We start from the raw sequence: 22,663 nt of genomic DNA on the forward strand, positions 1-22,663 counted from the left end.
ACCATTATAGTGCACAGATAGTTCACTCTAAGATTTGGTTTCAACATTTCGGTATATTTCTTTCAATACATAAATACGCATAGCATAAAAAGTAACACACAGAAGTCAAACAGAGAAAGACAAATACCATATGATATTGCTTATATGTGGAATCTAAAAAAATAATACAAATGGACTTATTTACAAAGTAGAAATAGACTCACAGATGTAGAAGATGGACTTATGGTTACCAAAGGGGAGAGGGGCGGGGAGGGATAAATTAGGAGTTTGGGATTAACATATATACACTACTATATATAAAATAGATAAACTACAAGGACCTACTGTGTAGCACAGGGAACTCTACTCAAAATAATAACCTATAATGGAAAAGAATCTGAAAAAGAATAGATATATCCATATGTATGTATAACGGAATCCCTTTGCTGTACACTTGAAACTAGCAACATCGTAAATCAACTATACTGCAATTAAAAAAAAAGTAACACACAGCTGGGATTTTTGTAATACGTAGTTTTATGCAGCCAACACTTCCCCTTCGATATGCTAAAAGCTGACATCCTCAGGGAATGAGAGAAATGGCCAAGAAAGTAGTAAATTACAGCAATACTGAGATATAGCAGGTGAGGTAGAATGAGTGGCATGTGTTTCAAAGGTTCTGGTATTTCTGAAGGGCAAAGAATGATCTAGAAGCAAAAGTAAAGAGCACAGGCGACTTCTGGATCAGGTGTCCTCAACACTGAAGGTGAGGCGGAAGGCAGAGCCTCTACTTGCAGAGCTGCACGAGCAGCCTCAGAAAGAGCCAGAACAAAAGGCAGAGAGGTGGAGGACCCCAGGCAACTTCCTGATGACAATCCTGAAGTTCCAGAGGACACAGGAAAAGATTTTTTCCAGTAGCTTGTTCTTCGCCCAGTTCTTTATGGGAAATGAAAGTTACCAAGTATGTGTGTTAGGTTCTTAATAGACTAAGTTAGATTCCATTGACCAGCTGACCCATTTCAAATGATAGGCTGTCTTCAAGTATTGCTTACAGTAGTTCATGCCTGAGTATTGCTCACTCCCATTTAAATCTTGAATCTCGCTGAAATTATTTTGGTGTATTTAAGGTAACTATAGGCCCCTGACCCCAGGGTGGGTGTGATAAATGAACTTCCACGTAAGCAAGTTGTGCATGGACAGTTTCTCTGGAGCCCCCAGGAGACGCTGATGTGTCCCCAGACCCTGAGGCCCGGCTGGCTTCACGGGCAGGTAGCCCGTGTCGTCACCCACAGCCCTGCGCTCAGAAGGTCGCGCACTTGATCTAATGCTCTGCCATCGCTGTCTTGAAATTCTTCATTTTTGAATAAGGGACCCTGTCTCCTCATTTTACACAAATTATGAATCAGTTATGCCTGAAGGTTCTCATCCAGGCCAGCCCTGCCCTTGACAGATGAGGTACAGACACAAGTTATACAGTTAGTGGAGGGGGAAAAAAAGAAAAAATCAGGATTATAACCTAATCTTCTAAACTATGTAATGTTCTTTTTACAAACGCTGTGTTCTGCTGTCTACAGAAGTATTCTGATACATCACAGTATCATTAGACTAAATGTTCTACTACCTACAGAGACACTTTTGAAGTTAGGACTAATCTACACATATACACTTTGACATATTTTTAAATTATGTTACCTTATATCACTGATCTTGGAGGGTGTAGGGAGTAATGTACTCTTTTAGTCATTTAACTGAACAGAATGTAGAATCTTCAAATACAAATTGACGCATAAATTACAAAACACAAGAGATTTCGTTACCTACATTCCCAAATGTAGGGAACAACTATACCAAAATAACTTAGAAACAAAATCTACACAAAAACCATTAGTCCTCAATTTCTAAGATAAGAAGTTGAAGGTCAGGTAGCAAACAGCACAGAGATCCCCATCCTTCTTGTATGTCTTTCAGGATGGGTTGAGAGTCTGTCCCAAAACTCACTCACTGTGTTTTTAACAAGGTTTGAAATTACATTAAACATAACTTGAATAGCTTTTCAATGAGGACACTTCCAAAATCAACAAAAGCGTTGAAAGGAAAAACATCTACCACCTTCTGATCAAAATCACATACATTACACTGTTTAACAGTTCTCAAAAAAAACTCTTTATCCAAGACCTAACAGAAACCGTACATTTCCTAGGAAAACAATAAAGGTCCAACAGCAACTGTGAACACCAATACATTAGTGAATAGGGGGGCACAAAACACAGGAAAGAAATTCCACTGGAACTGTTAGCCTATCTGGGAATAAATATCAAATAAGACATACAAGTAACAGAAGAAAGTTAAATTAGAATTGAAACGCCTTAAATTTAAAGTGGAGGACTGTTTTGTCTGTTTCATACAGAGCAGACTTAGACTTACACAACAGAGGTTATCCTTAGAACTGGCTCACAAAGTGCAGAATAACTATGTCACACTGCCACATGACTTGTTTCAAAGTTGCTAAGAGAGTAGATAGTCAAAGTTATCATAACAAGGAAAAAAAATTTTTTAACTACACGAAGTGATAGATATTAACTAAACTTATGCGGAAATCATCTTGCAATATAATAAGTGAAGTCATTAAGCTGTAACCCTTAAACTTACACAGTGTTGTGTGTCAATTATATCTCAATAAAACTGAAAAAATAAGGCAAATTATGTGAAATTTTGATTGTAAAAACATACTTCATGACTTTTCTGAAAATAAGGGAAGAAAAATAAATTATAGGAAATGAATTCTTGAAAAACAAAACAAAACAAAACAGAGCTGCCTGCAGCAGAATTCGGAGCCTCCCTTCCTGGAAAACAGTTTGTTACACCAAGAACTGACCAGAAGGTGGCAACGTAGCCTCAGTTTCTCGGTACCAACAGATCAGCCTGGTCTTGGTTTAAGGCTTTTCATACACCAAAGAAATCAAAACTACACCTCTCAAGCATCTTTTTTAGGAGAAAGCTTCCGTTTTCTTACATTCTGAATGTTGATCTGTAGTTCCATTTTGTAGTGATTGAAGTCTTTGGCAAGTTCATGGCCTTGATGATAGAAAGTAAACATTCCCTGAAAAAATGACAGCATCTAAAACAAAGGAGAAAAGATGACATTAGCACCCAAAAAATCTCAATGAAAAAAATAAATTAAAAAGCCACGTATTTTGCCTCATCTCATTATGATTCTATTGAAGTACAATAATTAAAAGGAAGTCACTAGAATTCAACTACATCTAACTGCATATTATTCATTAATTTGTCCCTATAAAAAAAAATAAAAGGATTTGTGATTTTTTTCCTTAACAGAGCCATTAGACAGCTTTTACAGTATGCTGTATAGGAGAAATGGAATTCTACATCATCCATTTGTCCTTTTGAGTCAAGAGAATCCCTATATTCATTTATAATTGAAACCTTATCACTATAGGTCGATAGGACCTAAAAGGAAAGTGAAATACAGATCAAAGAGCTAAAAGCTCTTTCGAAGGGCATCCAGTGCAGAGTAACCTCTCTGTTTTGTTGACAAGGATGCTCAGTGACTGGAGCAGAGAGGGGCAGAGGCAGGGCAGTAATTAAGCCCTGAGTTTCCTACAAACTCTCCACCTGCCCCTCTTGATCAGAGGGCACTGCTTCTCCCCCACATGTGAGAAAATCTAGAGTAAGAGTGATTTGGGGTGAGGGTTAAGGAAATCCTGAGATTCACTGTCTTCAGAATGTCACACCGCATAATGGTAAGGAATTGGGGACTCTGACGTCAAGTGGCCAGCAAGGGTCAGTTCCCAACTGGGGCAAATTACTGAAGTTTCTCTACTTCAATTTCTACATTTGCTAAGTGGGATAATTAAAATACCTCCTCAGTAGGGTACCGTGTGGAATACATGCATGATCACAGAAAAGTACTTAGAACAACCACCTGAACAATGACTGAGCACACTGTAAATGCTCAGTATATAAAATGTAGGTCATTATTATGATTTCACATAAAAAGAAAGCTTTAAGGAGGTTTTCTCTAATTGTTTAATTTAGGGTAATTCAATTACTCCACTGGACCATAGCTTCCACGAATGCTAATTTTTAGTGAATCATTACTTGGTTTTTTTTGGTTTGTTGCTCAGCATCATACACACAGTGGGTAAATTGTATGGCATGTGAATTATATCTCAATAAAGCTGTTTTTTAAAATCACATGCAATATAGTCTATGTTAAAATTAAAGTGAATCTTGACAATCATGAATCTCAGTGTACCTCTGGTTTTTTTGCTAAAACCCACAGTATAAAATACCCTTTATATTTTGATTCAGAAGATACATATATTCGTAGATATGTTAACATATAAGTAACTGAAGCTCTCAGAGTGCATCTATATAAGCACAAAAAAAAATCATGTGTTTCTAAAATAAGTATAAAGAAATGTCAGAGGGCTTCCCTGGTGGCACAGAGGTTGAGAGTCTGCCTGCCGATGCAGGGGACACGGGTTCGTGCCCCGGTCCGGGAAGATCCCACATGCCGCGGAGCGGCTAGGCCCGTGAGCCATGGCCACTGAGCCTGCGTGTCCGGAGCTCTGTGCTCCCCAACAGGAAAGGCCACAACAGTGAGAGACCCGTGTAACGCAAAAAAAAAAAAAAAAAAGAAATGTCAGAGTAACTTACAAAATAGTTTCAAATGTTCCACACACTGGTTCTTGACTTAGGTTGCATAAGCATTGTGAATTGTATTAGAAATAGTTGGTTACCAATAATTGCTGAATGCACTTGCTGGATGCACTTGCTTTAGAACAAACTTGAATAAAGATTATCCCATAAATATCCCACGCTCACTCACATTCCAATACAATTTCTTTCATGGGGACTTTTTTTTTTAAGGGTGGAGTTACAGCTAGGATGGCAGAAGTTGTACCTGATTGCAGAGTCCTTGAGACCATATAGCAAAAGGAATAATACTCATTACACATTGCTGTGCAAACAAGGCCGAGAACCACTATTTAGAAGTGATTCTTTGACTTCATGGCTCTGGGTGCACTGTGTACAATTTACGATGTCTTGCTTCGTGTTTATGCACCACAGCCTCTAGCAACCATAAATTAGATCTTCAAAGAAACACATTCCTCTTATATCACGAAATTCGACTAGCAGAGCAACTTGCTATTTATACTTACAGGTTCCACAAACTCAAACTTCTTCCTCTCTTGGATTTCCTGAAGCTTACACACATATTCAAGAGACAGTTCGTAAAAGTGTTGCCGGTTCTGTTCCACTTGGATATCTGCCTATGTTAAAATAATGGAGGCCAGTCAAATTAGAGATGGTTCGGAGTGAAACTCTTTGCCCGAGGTCTGCAAAACTACAGTCCATGGGCCAAATATAGCCTGCTGCCTGTTACTCTAAACGAAGCTGTACTGGACCAGCGCCAGGACTACTCCTTTATGCATCTTCTATGTAGACTTGCGGGTACAACAGCTGACCTGAGTGGTTGTAACAGGGACCTCGTGATCTTCAAAAGTCTAAAATATTTACTAACTGACTCTCTGCAGACATTGTTCGCAAACCCCTGCTCTCTGTGACAAGACTGGCCCCGAAGGACAGAAGATCAAACAGTAAAAGGCACTTCATGAAAAACCTACCCAACCACAACGGACACCCAAGGTGGAACCGCACATGTAGAACCCAAATTACATAAACATTATTTCCATTAACAAATCGCCTAAGAATGAAGTGGCCCGGGAAGGAGGGCTGAGCAAATTCCAGTCGCCACAGCTCTCAGGAGTGAGGGCAGCAGGTGAGGAAGTGACGGCACCATCTCAAGAACTTGGCTTTTGCAGAGAGGCATGGGCTGGAAGCCCATCTGGAGGCAGTCGCCCTCCTAAGTCCTCACCATGTCCTGTCCTCTGGGAGGGAACAGGCACCAGATGGTCAGGAGACTATTCCAAAGAAAGGTTCCAGCTTCTCTTGTCTAACTAGAAGGGAATTGAGAGAGCGGATGGTTCCACAGAGGAACAGTAGTGAAACCTCTGGTCCTCAGAACTGTTCTTACAAGGCATCTTGTATTTCCTAACTCAGCTAATTTTAGGTCCAGAAGTATTTATCTGGACATTTCTCCAAAGAGGCCATATCTAAGCACAGAGAAAGATGCTGGACATCACTTGTCATTAGGGAAACAGAAATCAAAGCCACAAGGTACCACCTCACACTTATCAAAAACAAAAAACAAACAAAAGATATCAGAAAATAATCCAAAAAACCCTATCTCCCCCCACCAAAATAAAAAACAAACAACAAAAAAAAACAGAAAAATAACAAGTATTGGTGAAGATGTGGAGAAACTGGAACTTTGTGCACTGCTGGTGGGAATGTAAAATGAGGCAGCTGCTATGGAAAACAGTATGGCAGTTCTCTAAAAAAAAAAAAACAAACAAACAAACAAAAAAAACTTAAAAATAGAATGACCATATGATCCTGCAATTCCATTTCTGGGTATATACTCACAAGAACTGCAAGCAGGGACTCAAAGAGATTCTTGCACACACACATTCACAGTAGCATTATTCACAACAGCTAAAGGGTAGAAGCAACCAAAGTGTCCACCGACAGGTGAAGGCATAAACAAAATGTGGTCTCCAGAGATAATGGAATGTTATTCAGCCACAGAATGCAAGGACATTCTGGCACTGCTGCAACATGCATGAACCCTGAGAACATTATGCTAAGTGAAATGAGCCCGTCACAGAAGGACAGATGCTGTATGATTTATCTTAGATAAGGTAGCCGGAACAGTGAAATTCACAGAGACAGGAAGCAGGATGGTGGTCGCTGGGGAGCTGGGAGCACAAGGGGGCTGGGGAGTTAGTGTTTAATGGGCACAGAGTTTCAGTATCTCAAGCTGAAAGGGCTCTGGAGCTGGAATGTGGTGGTTACTGACAACAGTGTGACTGTACTTAATGACACCGAATGAACTGCATGCCTGAACTTGGTTAAAATCATGGTTTGTTGTGTATATTTTACCACCACAAAAAGTTTTTAATTTGGGGGAAAAAAAGTATTTATCTAACAGGTGATAATTTTTTTGGCATCGTATCCTTTTTTAATTAAAGTAATGTTTAACTATAATAAGAGTGTTTGTTACTAAGCCAAAATGAGAATTTCTACCTAACACTCATAAAAATCATGATTTTTTTATGCCTCTAAGATCCAGAGATGGAGAGTTCAGCCACTAGCAGTTAACAGACACAACTCCCAGGAGAAACAATGTGAGTGTGTTGAGTATTTAATAAAATGGAGATAGGGGAGGTTAAGGGTGGATTTTTCATGTTATTGTTACTAGGAAATGTCCTTCAAGAAAATGACACCAGGGTCAGATTTACCAAGGTGGTTTTTTAATTTAATTTTAGTGGATTCTCTCGCCTGGCTGTGTTACTGCAATTACCCCGGCATGGCAGGTCAGCTTCTGTCCACAGCTTCCTAATGCTCTGGGTGTTCAGAACCACTGTGCCAGATGCAGCATGGTCAATCACAAGAAACCCTGGGACTGCCGGTAACCCGTAATTTACAACAATGCCACAGACATCCAAATTATACCTAGCAGCACCGTCCTTTAGCCTGACTCAGTCTAAAAGGCAATCACTATATATGTGATGTAAGGAAAAGTGTATGTGGTCTTTGTCTCAGACTTCCTGGCACAAATCTCCTAAAACCCTTGGAATTTCCTGAGCGAGAGAAGTGTCTCTAGTCATTTGTAAGGAGCCCCTTTTGAGAGCGCTTGAGTTTATGCTAATGAGGTGACTTAGGGTAGGGGCCCAAGATAGCACTCATTAGAGGGGTAGAACTTTCGGCTCTACCCACCTATTTCTGGGAAGAGGGGAACACTATAAATTAAGTTCTATAACAGCTCTTGAACAAGAGCTCATGAGCTTCCAGGTTGGTAATGTAAAAAATTAATAAACGGAAAACTCACCAGAAGGGGGAGCTCACATGGCTTCAGACCATCGCAGAGCCCAACAAGAAGAAAGACCACTCTTCTTTCCTGGCTAGGACCCAGCCCAAGAAAAGCCAGGGACTCTTTACTATAGCCCTCTCAACTCTCTTTCCCTCTCAACAAAAGTGTTGTCCTTCCCTTGCCGTGCAGAAACTTGCCCTTGGTTCCCCATGGTTGCAGACCCTAAACTGCAATTCTCTGCTGATCCCGAATAAACCCATCTTTGCTGGAGAAATACCTAGCAGACTATTTATTTCAGGTTAACAGGAAACACATCCACTTGCCTAGAGAGTGACGTACCGCAGTTCCATGAGGACAGAAGTTTCTGCACTTGGGACCCTTCCAGACCCTGCCCTGTGCACCTCTTCATCTGGCTGTTCAACCGTATCCTCTATATTATCTGTTGTAATAAACTGCTAAACTTAACTAAATGTTTCTGACTTCTGTGAGCCGCTCTAGCAAGGAAGGGGTCATAGGAACCTCTTCTTTGTAGCGAGTCAGAAGCACAGGTAACAACCAGGGCTTCAGACTGATGTCGGAAGTGGGGTAGTCTTTTATTTTTTTTTTTTTAACTGAATTACAGTTGATTTACAAGGTGTTAGTTTCTGGTGTACAGCAATGTGATTCAGTTATACACACATACACATTCTTTTTCACATTCTTTTCCTTTATGGTTTATTACAGGATATTGAATAATTCCTTGTGCTATGCAGTAGGACCTTGTTGTTTACCCATTCTGTAGATAATAGTTTGCATCTGCTAGTCAGAAGTGGGGCAATCTTGTCCACCTGAGCCCTTAACCTGTTGGATCTGATGCTGTCTCTAGGTAGTGTCAGAGTTGAGTCAGTTGCTTGGTGGTGTTGGAAAACACACATTACATTTGAACTATACTTTTTATTACACCAAGCAAAAGTCATTTTTTTAAAACAAACATACAATTTCAATTTGATTATCATCTCATTTCTAACCATTCTTGCTGTTAATATGTATAAAAGAAGTAGATCACTCACACAAAGATATTCAAAGGATCTATTTCTCTGGTCATATTTACTGAAACATAATTATGTGACGACTCAGTGCCGACTTAAAAAAAATGTACAGCGTGCAAGCTGTGAGTTCAGTTTGATTTGGGGCAAAACGAGGACTACAGCCCTGGAGCAGTTAGTTCCTCAGAGCTAGGCTAGTGACTTAATCCTTGTAGAGACAGGTGGCAGGTGCCAATTTTTAATTGGCATCAGGAAACAAAAATATACTTCAAAAATCAGCAGTCATGGAATGTTCTCGAATATCCAATTCTTGTTCTAGTGCAAATATTAATTAGAATGTCGGGTTGTGATGGAGGCAGAAGCCATTGTGCTCAATAAACAGAGCTACAGGTAAAGGTACTAATAGAATTACTAAAATTGCCAGCCTGGTGTCCGCCATAATTTCCTCCTGTTATTTTCACTGGAAACAAGAGGAAAGAATAGATAACAAGTTTCTATGCCTTTGGTCAGTACCAGTCTCAGCAACCTTTATTAATCTCTTGAGCACCTCAGTTTACTGAAGATGAGCAATGCATTAGCCACTGCCAAAAGTAACCAAAATCCAGATCTAACCTTTTCCCCATTAACGAGCATCCCCCTTCTTACGGCCTTCACGCTTGCAATGGAAAGCTAGGTCAAGTGGGAGTCTCTATGTCTGTAAAGAGCAAACAGAGCAAGACAGCCAAGAATATATAATTTAAGTGAAACTAAAATGATTCTCCTTGACGGTCTCTTCAAATTTCCCATCTGGAGTTTAATTATCTTTGGGAATGATGAAACTATCGAAGCCCTACCTCACAATCTTCACACTTGTTCATTGGGTAAATATTTATTAAGTGCCTATTCCCTGACAAGTCTCATTCTAGGCATTGAGGACAGAGTGCTGAACAGAACACAGCTGTTGCCTGCAAGGAGCTTACATCCTATGGGAAGAAGCCATGTAACAACGGAATATGTAGTGAGTCAAAAGGCTGTCAGAGGGCTTCCCTGGTGGCGCAGTGGTTGAGAGTCCGCCTGTTGATGCAGGGGGCACGGGTTCGTGCCCTGGTCCGGGAGGATCCCACATGCCGTGGAGCGGCTGGGCCCGTGAGCCATGGCCGCTGAGCCTGCGCTCCACAACGGGAGAGGCCACAACAGTGAGAGGCCCGTGAACCGCAAAAAAAAAAAAAAGGCTGTCAGAGTATGAAAAAAAAAATAAAGGAGAGTAAGGGGGACACTCTAAATAAGATGGCTGGAAAACTTCTCTAGTAAGGAGAAGTCTGAGTGGAGAGTATTTGGAAGACTATTTGAAGGAGTGAGGCATGCAGATCTGGCAGAAGGATGAACAAAGCACAGGCCCTCAGCATGGAACCAAGCCAGAGCAAGGCAGCCACGTGGGTGTGAGGGCAGGCGGGATATGCCCAGGGCCTCTAAAGGGAGCTGTTAGGAGTATTTAGAGAAGAGGAACATGAAGGCTCACTCCGCTGTTGTACAGAAAATAAACTGTAGGGACACCCTGGTGAAAGCAGGGTGGCCTTTGCAGTAATCTGTGCAAGAGATGCCGGGTGACATGGGTGGGGAGTCAGGAGAACTGGCCATATTCCGAGAATATTCTGAAGCTAAAGAAGACATAGGCTGATGGCCTAGATATGGGGTGAGAGCGAAAGGGCCAAGACTGACTTTACAGACTTTGCCTAATGATACCTCATTAGATAGTGAGGTGGAGATGGAAAGTGACCCGGCGCACGAAAATCCCTTCAGGATACCTGAAAACAGAGATCAGGGGAGAAGAGAGGTAGAAAACTGCTAGCATAAAGAGAGCCTCGAAGAGCAACAGCTGTCATTTCAAAAAAGACAGAGGGTAGGAGATGAGGGAACACACATAACAAGTGCATGGTTTCCTACGTAATATGGAAGAGAGAATGGAGCCCTACCCACAGTATTGGAGTGAGGATCAAATGGTACAAAAGGGCCTCTCTCTTTTACAGAACGTCAAATGCCATCTAAATGTCCGTCAAAAGTACTAGCGAGGGCTTCCCTGGTGGCGCAGTGGTTGAGAGTCCGCCTGCCGATGCAGGGGACACGGGTTCGTGCCCTGGTCCGGGAGGATCCCACATGCCGCGGAGTGGCTGGGCCTGTGAGCCATGGCCGCTGAGCCTGCACGTCCGGAGCCTGTGCTCCACAACGGGAGAGGCCACAGCAGTGAGAGGGCCGCGTACCGCAAAAAAAGAAAAAAAAAAAAAAAAGTACTAGCGAGACAAAAGAAAACGTGACGTGTAGGTAATGTCAAAATAACCCCGCCACACACACACACACACACACACACACACACACACACACACACACACACACACAGAGTTTGCAACTAAATCTCTGACATGTAAACATAACCCAGGTTTATTCTACAATGTTGTCATTTTGATGATATTTCACTAAGTGTATATTATAGTGGCATATCATGCCTGGATTCCTTATGTGTTTAAAAACAAACAAATGGAAGAAAAAAAAATCACACTTTTGTGGGATGAGTCAAGATCCTTACAGCTGCAAACAGCATTATGTTTAAGGAAAGCATATGTTACAAACTGTAAACAACTGAGTTTCCATTCAAGTGTGCCAGTGAGGAAAAACAGGTGGCAGGGGATTTAAGAAACAGAAAGAGAAAATGAGAGACAAGATATAAATTCCTTTCTTCTTACATACAGCTCCCTCCAAAAACAAAAAAATGAGTCTGTTAACACAAGTAAAACAGATGCTCTCTTTCCAATGAAGGTGAAAACTCCTGAATCTTCTGCGTTAAGATTAATGCTGCCTTCACATAAAAGCCAAATGGGGGAGGAGCTTACTCAATTCACTTCTTCAAGAAATCTTGAAAGCCAATTAATGAATCTATTCCTGAAAATCATATATCTGTTCTCAGTTATGCTGGTTAAAATGACTGTTCCTGTGAAAATATACTCAGAACCAAAACTTTTAATACTATGAATCCACACTGCATTAATCACCCTAAGAGGTCTATAGTTTACATCTTGTTCCAAAAGAGCTCTTTTATTCATGGTGATACCTGGTCATTTTTTCCACCTCTAATAATCCTGGATGAAATGTTTTCAAAAGAAAAGCACAGTTTTTTAAAAAAAGGCATGCACTGATTACTGAATTTTAGAAACAAGTTAACAGAAAAATAAAAACAATACCTCTTGTAAATGTGAGTCTTTCTTTTTCGCTGATAAATTCAAATGTTTATCAATTAGGCTATAGTTCTTTTCTGTCTCTTTGTCAAACTTCTTTTTCTCTTCCTACAGATCAGAAAAACATAGACAACTGTGATTACAAAAGGGAAAAAAAAGGCATACACATAGTTAATCCATTGGGAAACTCAAAATATGAAAAATACCCCAAAATAAAAGAAAATACCACGAAGTGTGAAGGAGTTATCTGGAAACTCTATCTGCACCCAGGCCATACTGCTTACTACTCATCAAGACAGCATTAGGATTGAAGAGTCACTTATTTTTTTCTTTTTTTCCTTTAATGGGCTTTTTTCCAAGCCTGTTATTTTTCAACTCTTCATACGTATCAGTGTTTGGAATTAATGCCATTCACTTGTCCTTCCATTCAAAAAAATATATATTTTTAAGATGAACACATAATAAGAACATAATAAAGTTTAAAAAAGCAAACTTGCTACAGTACAGATTTTGGCACAGAAATGGAATTCACTTAAAACTGAGTAAGTTTTGATCTACATTAAAAAAAATCATCATCATCACCACTGGGGCAGTAGGAAATATCTTAAAAGATCTTCCCCAATTGTCCAGTATGAATATCACAATAAAATCCTCTGACCAGGAATGTCATCTACTCACCCAAACCTTAGGAGTGATTTCTTTAACACTGTCTAGAATACTAGCAATAGGTCGACAAGGCCTAAAATAATACTGACATACTTGTACCAAGATCCTTTGGTTAACATTACAAACATTTCTCAGGCACTGCCTGGAAACAGCATTTGCTTTCCTTTTGCTAGAGTAGCTTTTTTAAATTTTTTTAAATATATTTTTCAAATTTTTATTGGAGTATACTTGATTTGTGATGCTGTGTTATTTTCAGGTGTACAGCAAAGTGAATCAGTTATACATATACATATATCCACTTTTTTTTAGATTCTTTTCCCATATAGGTCATTATAGAGTACTGAATAGAGTTCCCTGTGCATTTTTATTTTTTTAAATACATCTTTATTGGAGTACAATTGCTTCACAATGCTGTGTTAGTTTCTGTTGTACAACCAAGTAAATCAGCCATATGCATACATAGATCCCCATATGCCCTCCCTCCTGAGCCTCCCTCCCACCCTCCCTATTTCACAAGGAACCAAATTTTTTTAAGGCAGCAGTGAAGACAGAGTATCTCCCCAACACTGCTTGCCAAAGGTAAGTAGATTTCTCATAAACATTTCGGAGCACCAATGAGCACACGCGATGTCCTCATGCTGTCAGAATGTTTCCATTAACTTCAAACTCTCACCAACTCTCCAAGGCCTCCTGAAAAGGAACATTCCCTTCCCTATTTTCCAACTTCCGTTTTCTAGGTCAAAAATAATGGATTCTCCCAGCCTTTTCTGGCATGATCTTTTCCCTATTAAGCAAAAGGAGTAAATAAAGCACAAAAATTCTGTTTCTTCACATTTATTATCATTTTTTCACTCCACAGGACTACGAACTGTTGTGAGAAGCCAGGAAGGGAGCTCTGCCAGCCCACCTAAAGACCCTAAATTAATCCCCATACTGATGGAAGAGACAGACTCGGGAACTGTTACTTCTTCCCATTTCTACTCCAAGTTTAATTACCAACTAGCTGCACATCTTTCGGGGGCGGGGAGGGGAGCACCTAACAATACAGAACCTTAGTTTTCCTACTGAAAAGATCAGGGATTTGGTTTTGTACTAGTTCATTCTTAGATCCAATCCTAAAATTCTGTGACCCTACGGTTCGCCTATGTATGAGAATAGTCAAACTTCTGTTGAAACAGAAGCACATTTTTTCTTTATGTCCTAGGTCTAATTTACAACTATTTTTTTAAAAGCTTAAGGCATTAATACTACATGGTTACTCTCTTTTCTGCTTTTCATTATGACGCACTTCCTGAACGATTTTAATGACTAACAGAAAATAAGCTAAAAAGAACATATGGCCACTACTTCAAAATCTCCACTATTTTTAAAAGTTCATATTGCAGAGCATGCACTGGATTAGGTGTCAGAGACGCAGGTTCTAGCAGCCACGCATTGTTCTGTGACACTGCCCCAGGGTCACAGCATTCTCTGAGCATCAGTTTCTCAGGTTTAAATGAGATAGAAATGGAGGTGACACAGCTGCATTTACCGCAAGTACGCTGCAAAGCGAGATCATGTGATTAAACGTGCTCACCATCTTTGCAGATTAGTACTTACCAGAGAATACTGAAAACATTTTTACTCCTTTGATTTCATGTGAATCACAGAAGGGGACAAAGGATGCAATGATGCTAAAGTCAGCAGTCAAAACACCCCAGCACACGCAGCAATAGTGGGGCATGTAAATTAGCATGTGGGTTAGGTTGGGAATGAAAGAAAATGGTTCTATCAAGGCTCTGTGAAGAAAGAATTTAGCCAAGAAACAACATCACGCCCACCAATTAGAGTGGAAATACAATTGTTCGTACTTGGTATGGTATTATACAAACGCTACTGTGTTTTGTTTTTGAATCTTAAGACTCAGATAATTGTTTCTCCTTGCATTTCTTCTCAAGGTCACTATAGAATATTCTGTTTCTTTGTATTCATATGACTTTTGGCACTTAAATAATATGAATTTTAAAAGGAATTGTGTTCAAGCAGCATTCAATAAAGAATGGAGCCCTTTTTCTTCAACACTGCAATGTAGGATACATATATATGTATGTGTGTGTGTGTGTGTGTATATATATATATATATATACACATATATATAATAAATTGAGCCATATGAGACAAAAGGCTCTATCAAGGATCAAATTAATACAATGAAAACTTTTTTATGAAACAGCAATACTCAAGTGAGTCTGAGTCAAGCTGGAAGTAAAACTCAGTAAGGAAAGGTGGAGGCAAGGGCAAATCAGGTAGCCCACATCTATTCTAGGACGGCAGGCAGCCATAACAGAGCCCCTGCAGATTTCTGCCATGTGGAAATATAAGCCCAGTACACAGGCCTTGTCTTCCGATTTTTCTGGAACAGCTGGAAAACCCAGTGATTTTTAAATGGTGGCAACAAAAAATTTTTTTTCAGTTTTAACATGAGTAAGCCAAACGAAATGTTTACAAGTTAAAGATGACTCATGGGAAGTCAGCTTGTAATGTTATAGAATCACACATGCAAAAACAACAACAAAAAAAACAGTGAAGAAGCGCTATTACTTAAAACAGCATAACTAGTCAAATAAGATGTAGATGGTGTAAATGGTAGAGGGCCTTAATAAATCTAAGAAACAAAACATAAATAATCAGGTTTTTTGAATCTATTAGAAGTAAACATACATATATATATATATATATATATATATATAAAGGTTTCATCACAAATCACTGGATAAAAAAATATTACTCAACCAATGGTGTGGGTATAACTGGTTAACTAGCTGGAAATAAAAAGAGAACCATGTCTCAAATCAAAATTAATTCCAGATGGACTGAAAGAACCACAAGTAAAAAATGAAGCCAAAAAAGAGTATTTTCAATCAGATCTCAGAACAGAGAAGGAACTTCTGAGCAAAAGAGAAATGGAAGAAGCCATAAGAACTTCTAGATATCAAAAATACACAATAAATAAGGCAAAAGGCAAACAACAGGCAGAGAGAAGATACAATTAATATGGAAGAAAAGAAGTAAACGTTCCTAACACATAAAACACTCTTTATTGAGCAAGTTTTTGCTCAAATCACACATTACACTTCCAAGGAAAAATGTGTAAAGAACATATAAAGAATTCACAAAAGTTTGAACACACCTGTGAACTGTCCACATTTCTGCAGGGTACTAGAATTTTTTGCTTTGTTTTAGAAGAAGGGGAAATTTTTAAGTTACCAGGTAACTTTCTTTTTTAAATATCTTTGGTATTTTACAAATTTTCTAGGATGAGGAAATGAAAAGACTTATTTTCAAACTACGAACAGTAAATAATAAGGCCTGACTAGTCTAGACAGGAGCTTAAATACTTTCTTAGAGATTCCAACTCCTTCTCCCTCTTTATTTAAATAAAAAGGTGGGAGTAATGCTGCACATACAAGAAACAAGATTCACAGCACATACAACACACTCGGCAGGAGCACTTTTTCCTGTATATCCAGGCCAACAAGAGCTTTGCAATCCCTGTTCTGCTCCCCTGGTCCACCAACACACTACAGCCCAGGGCATTGGAAACTCAGCCTTTACCCCCAAACCAGGCGGTGGAAATGCCACCTCTTCCATGAAGTACTCCTTGTCTCCTCCAGTGGGGGGATAGCCGCCTCCCTCAACTCCTGCACCAATGTCACCAGTCCTCCTTGACACTTCATTTGCCCTACCCAGCCCCCCACCCCCTTTTGCCTTTAAGCTCCTTCAGCCTCTCCACGGCAATGAGAAGTCAGCCTCTACCTGCACACCCAGTAGGCGCCCAGGAGATATCGGTCAGAGGACACGGGAAGGGAGAAGCCTATAGAGCAGCGACACCGACCCTGACAAAGTGCCACTGCTGGTTCCGGTGCCGTTGCTCTCGAGTCACCTATCCATCACCTTAGCACCATCCGGCCAGGGGGGGTCACAAGCCACAGTGCTTGAACCCGGCACGCCAAGAGTGGACAAAAACCCGCACAGTTCTTTTTGGCAAGCTGATATGGAGCATGTCACAAAGGGGATCCTAAAAGAACTGCAACTGTGTATATGCCAGGCCCTGCATATATGTATGTGTATATGCCAGACCCCAGAAATATGTACACATATATGCATATGTGTATATGCCAGACCCCAGAAATATGTTAGCAAATGCACTGAAGCCTCGCGAAACGTTCAGAGACCGGTGTCCTAAGTCTCGTTTTAAAGATCAGGAAACAGGCTCAGAGGCCTTAAGTAACTTGCCCCAAATCACAGAGCCACTTAAGGGGCAGAAGCAGGATTCCAAATGAGGGAGAATCAGGTCTTCCTGAAAGACTTTCCTGGCGCTCCAAAGCCAAGATGATAGGACACCTACAGAGCACCGATGCTTACTCGTATCAGAGCACTTTTCAGAGTGCATTTTTATTGCCTTTTTTTTATTTTGACATCACCCACACAGACTTGCCAATTTCTTAAAGGCCGACCAGTGTTTTAATTCATAGTTGTATATCCCAAGGCCTCTGGCACTGTGCCATAGGATAGGCCTGATAAGGTTGTTATTACTAAAAATGAAAGAAATGTGATTAAATCACCTTTTTCCTGCTCTATCAAACATAAATTGAGAAATTATTCAAATAAATTTGCTTTTTAACCCACATTGTGCAGCCATTTACAGAATCTCAGGAAGTTGATTTTTATTAATTTTTAATTTTTATTAAACATTTAGTTGTTAGGCATAGTCTTGAAAAGAAATACAAAGGAAATATGGGGTGAGAGTCTGGTAATGGCTGAGCTACTAAGGTATAATTTATGAAATAAACATTTTTTCAAGCCTTCTGGTTAAACCTTTTACTCTATTGAATAAAACAGTAATTAGCTCTTTGCAAAACAGCATTTGAATAGGCTCTATAAATTATCAGTATCATTTCGTTGTATCCGTTTGATTATTTGCATGCTGCCCCTTTCAGAGAAAGCCATTTTAAATTCTCCCACTGTTAACTCTTAGCAAGTTCTAGTATTTCTTGGAGTTTGTACACAATGCACTTGGCTCCGATGTTGCCTGGTGCCTGTATTAGTTTCCTGTGGCTAAACTGACATTTAATGAGCAATGGTTATCGACAAAATGTTATGCAGATACTTAGGAATAAGTGACAAGCTTCTGGGGAAGGGAAAAGAGCTTCCGTGGAAGTAAAGCTAAGAGAGGCCGTGAAGAAAACTCTGAACTGATGGGACACAGCACAGAATGACTGTGTCCCGCAGTGGGAAATGGGGCTCTTTAAACAGAGACAAGAACCGGGCAGGCACATGAGAAAATGTGGCAGAACCTACAGGACGGAGGTTGAAGCCCAAACCAAACTGACGTGACTGACAGGGAACACATCCAAATAGAAGTGAAACAGCAGAAAAGAAGTCCTGGGGGCTCCTAAAAAATCCAGTTTACAAAAGCCACCTAGCAGTTTCGATTATGTTAAAAACACAAATTACACATGTCACTGGGATGCTGGAAAATGAAGAAGTAAATGGAACTGAAAGAGCTTGCATACAAAAGCGAAAGACAGGACCGTCCCAGATGGGAAAAAGGAGAAGGGAAAGAAAAGATAAACATTTTGACAAGGGTATCTAAAAAATTCTGCTGCGGTCAACTTTTAAAGACTTTTGTCTTTTTCTCCCCACATGAAAACTGCTTCACGGTATTTAAAAAAAGATCTTTAAATTAAGTTATTTTTAAGTATCCTGCGTAAGTAAATAAACCACTGGAACAAGAGCGTGTGCTTTTCAAAATAGGATTGGCGTTTAGAACGCACAAATGGAGAAAATCATCAAATATCCAGGTTATAAGCCCTTTCCTGGTTCTTCTAGAATAGAACAGAAGAACAGTAGAATTGGTTTATTTATTAAATACGTTATAGTAAGACAGAGTGGAGGCTGGTAGAAAATAAAGAAACAAGCATAGGTTTTTCTCTTAAAGATTTAACAATCTAATGAAAAAGACAGATGCTTATATATCACTATGTAACCTAGAAAACTACCTTTCTCTACTGTTTAATACACAAAACTACCAGTAAAAAAAAAGGCTTCTCCCAGGTAACATCGATAGGTGTGACAGCCAACACACACACTGTACTGAACAAGAGTGTAGGATACACCCTTCATAAACCTGAAGCCAGAAAAAAAAAAAAATGAAGAAAGAAAGAAATGGGGGACTTCCCTGGCAGTCCAGTGGTTAAGACTCTGTGCTTCCACTGCAGGGGGCGCGGTTCGATCCCCGGTCAGAGAACTGAGAGCCCGCATGCCATGAAGTGCGGCGGAGGGGAGGGGAGAAAATGTTTTTAAATAATAAGAAGAAGAAAGAAAGAAAGAACTGGGACTTCAGGATGGAATTTGGCCATTAAACAGCTCAAGAGACAAAGTATTAAAATAATTTAACCTTGTAATATGGCAATTTATTTTGCAAGCTGCTCTGCAGTTAGTTAAGCCTTGAACAATGCAGAGGTTAGGGACGCCAACCTAGGAGCAGTTGAAAATCCAAGTATAGCTTAGAGTCGGTCCTCAACATAGGCGGTTCCACATCCGTGGATTCAGCCAACCGTGGATCCTGTAGTACTGTAGTATTTACTAATGAAAAATACCCACATATAAGTCGACCCACACAGTTCAAACCTGAGTTGTTCAAGGGTCAACCACACTTTGAACGGGCACAACATGAGAAGCTGGGCAAATCTTGGGAGGAGAAGGAGTCAGGAGAAGACTCAAGGCCAGAAATTTCTAAAAACCCAGTAGGTAAATAAAAAGGAAATACATCTATTAATTAAGTCACATTCATTTTTCACGTACATAATATAACCCTTATCCTTCCCGACCATCATCCAAGTAAAGTAAGAAAAAGAAGAAATGTTTACATTCAGTACCTGCCATGAAATGTTCAAAGAGAAAGAACCAAGATTATTCAAGCTTTAAGACAGCCTATGAAGATCAGAGAAAACAGAATCATGAAACTGCAAACTAGAGCAGTCAGATCCCCAGTCTGTCATCTTACAGGTAAGAAACTAAAGCCAATTACTTGCCCAAGGTCACAGATGTGAAGCCAGACCCCCCAATGTCCTGCTACAAAGCCAGCAGACACAAACCAGCTTCAGGTAGCTCAGCAAACGATTCCAGGAAGAGGACTTGGGGTGGTACCCCCACTGACCTCACCTCAAAACACAGCCCTTCGTTAAAAACTGTAAAATATCATGCCAAAAAGAAGTGTCTAATATGTTAACAGGTCACTTAAAGGAGAACTGAGTCTATGAATAGCAGCTAAGAAGCTGGCCCTCTCTGGATCCATTTATATAGCTATCGCCATGGAGACCACAATGTTTATTCGTAGAAAAGGATTTTAATAGTTTGTTTACAAAGATAAAGAAAAAAAAAAAAAACCTCACATCACCAATGCATGGGGGGAAAAAAAAGATAAATATAAAACCTCTCTTCCCTACCTAAAACTGAAGTTATTCCCGTCTCCTTAGGCCAAGCCAAAAATGGTCAACAACACGGAAACGCTATTTTTTCTCCCTCAAGTACGTGCACAACATTCAAGAGAGGCTGGTGGAAATTACCTCTCTGAGTTAATTTCAAAGCTTCTTAGTTAGCAGACGTTAGAAGTTGCTAAATACATCCTAGGCTCCCAGTGGCAAAGTCCCTGCACTATTCCCAGAAATCCTGGCTACATCCCAGAGCTCTGAGTACAGAGTCTGTGGTTCACTCACCTCTGAATCCCCAGCACCCGTAACAATGCTGGCACATAACAGACGCTCAATAAATTTGTGTTAAATTGAAGGAAATACATCCCAATACAGTAAGCCCCCTACATACGAATGAGCTGCATTCCAAGAGTGCATTCGTAAGTCCAATTTGTTCGTACGTCCAACAAAGTTAGCCTAGGTACCCAACTAACACAATTGGCTACATAATACTGTACTGTAATAGGTTTGTAACACTTTTCACACAAATAATACACAAAAAACAAACACAAAAAATAAAGAAAACATTTTTAACCTTACAGTACAGTAATCTTACAGACACATCAACTAACTTAACATGACTGGACATACGAACGCACGTTCGCATCTTTGAAAGTTTGCAACTTGAAGGTTCGTATGTAGAGGACTTACTGTAACTGAATATTCTCTTTCTAGTTTCAATGGCATGCTGGTGTAGCAGCATTTCTAATCTTAAACCCTAGTATGATGCTACAGTCTGCCATCAAGCTGAGGCGGGCATGGAAATCACTGCCCTTCCTACAGAGATAAGATGTTTCTATACAGAGTAAACGTGTTGTCTGCTTAAAGATATTTTTAAAACTCTACATGGAAAGGTGCAGCCAAAGATGATTACGAGAGGTTTTACCATCCAGTCCAGGCGTTTTTGTTTTGTTTTCAATTCCATATTCCCCCAGAGGGGACAAAGCACATTTGAAACATAAAACAACAGACGGTGGACTCCAACATCTCCTTCAAAGCTGCTGTGAACCGAGCGTACGCTCAAGCAGCAGAGGTGTCTACAGTTGCTGTTTACAAGTGTGCTCAAATTAGACACAAACCTTGACGGCTCCAAGTTGCTCTTTTCTGAATTTTTCCAAGGGTTTAATCAGGGTTTCGGTGACACTTAATGCCTAGAGAACAAGAGTGATAACAGAAGAGCAGAGTATTAGGTTTCCAAAGAGGAAAAAGTTAGTCTTTCATTTCCCTCTTCCACCCCACCCAGAAACAAAATGAACAACACACTGAACTGCTTTATCTCACCCTGCCAATGTGACCATTAAATCACTTCTAAACTTATTAACACATCAAATCTCCATAAATATTTTCGGGGAAGAGGAGGTGCGGCAAAGTGCCAGGGAAATGTGCAACCTAGCCCCAGTACAGCCCTTTCTTCAGGGAAACAGCAAGAGGGTTGGCTTCAAACAACAAAGGGGTCTATCACATTCATTAACAGAACACTTCTGTTGGAAGGGTTTTTTTTTTCTCCCACTGCTCAGAAATTTAAAAGTCGATGACATTCCATTATTAGTGATCAGACTACATAATGTAGAGGGCTAGCTTTGTGGCTACAAGTTTAAATGTAGCAGGACAGCCCTTCATCACTGAAAATTCCTCATGAGGATTTAGGCTATGCTAGCAAAGCAGAGTCACTGGAGCTCAGGACAGTCAGTCACCCAAATATTCAGAGAGCTGGCAAGGTCACCATGACAGGAACCACACACAGACTCCACCCACAACCTCACTCATTTTTATATTGGCTCGTTTAGGGCTTCTCATTTTAAGACAGAATCTACATATCACTTATATGTGGAATCTAAAAAAAGACAACAGGGACTTCCCTGGTGGTCCAGTGGCTAAGACTCCACGCTCCCAAATAAGGGGGACCTGAGTTCAATCCTTGGCTGGGCAACTAGAGTCCACATGCCACAACTAAGACCCAGATCAGCCAAAATGAATAACTAAATAAATAAATATTAAAAAATAAAATAAGGTATAAGGAAATAAAGTACAATATGAGGAATACAGCCAATATTCTTAATAACTATAAATGGAGTATAACCTTTAAAAGTTGTGAAGCTATTACAAGAGACAAAGAAGGACATTACATAATGATGAAGGGATCAATCCAAGAAGAAGTTATAACAATTGTAAATATTTATGCACCCAACATAGGAGCACCTCAACACATAGGGCAAATGCTAACAGCCATAAAACAGAAAATCAACAGGAACACAAACGGAGTACGGGACTTTAACACCCCACTTTCACCAATGGACAGATCATCCAAAATGA

General features: G+C 40.0%; 1 protein-coding gene across 3 annotated transcripts in view; it reads right to left on the reverse strand.

Annotated features, from left to right (window-relative positions):
- The window catches only part of ARHGAP10 (Rho GTPase activating protein 10), a 327,164-nt gene that overhangs the window by 198,196 nt on the left and 106,305 nt on the right, over positions 1-22,663 (reverse strand). For 2 of the 3 annotated variants that reach the window (XM_079920746.1, XM_079920744.1), the window contains exons 4-7: positions 21,430-21,501; positions 12,177-12,278; positions 5,166-5,276; positions 2,993-3,097 (exon numbers count right to left, since the gene is read on the reverse strand). In XM_079920746.1, coding sequence (XP_079776872.1) covers positions 2,993-3,097; positions 5,166-5,276; positions 12,177-12,278; positions 21,430-21,501 — 390 coding nt within the window. The remainder of the gene's footprint in view (positions 1-2,992; positions 3,098-5,165; positions 5,277-12,176; positions 12,279-21,429; positions 21,502-22,663) is intronic. The other variant, XM_079920745.1, reaches the window with a different exon arrangement.

Source organism: Stenella coeruleoalba (assembly GCF_951394435.1).
Source record: "Stenella coeruleoalba genome assembly, chromosome: 4".
NCBI classification, from domain to species: domain Eukaryota; kingdom Metazoa; phylum Chordata; class Mammalia; order Artiodactyla; family Delphinidae; genus Stenella; species Stenella coeruleoalba.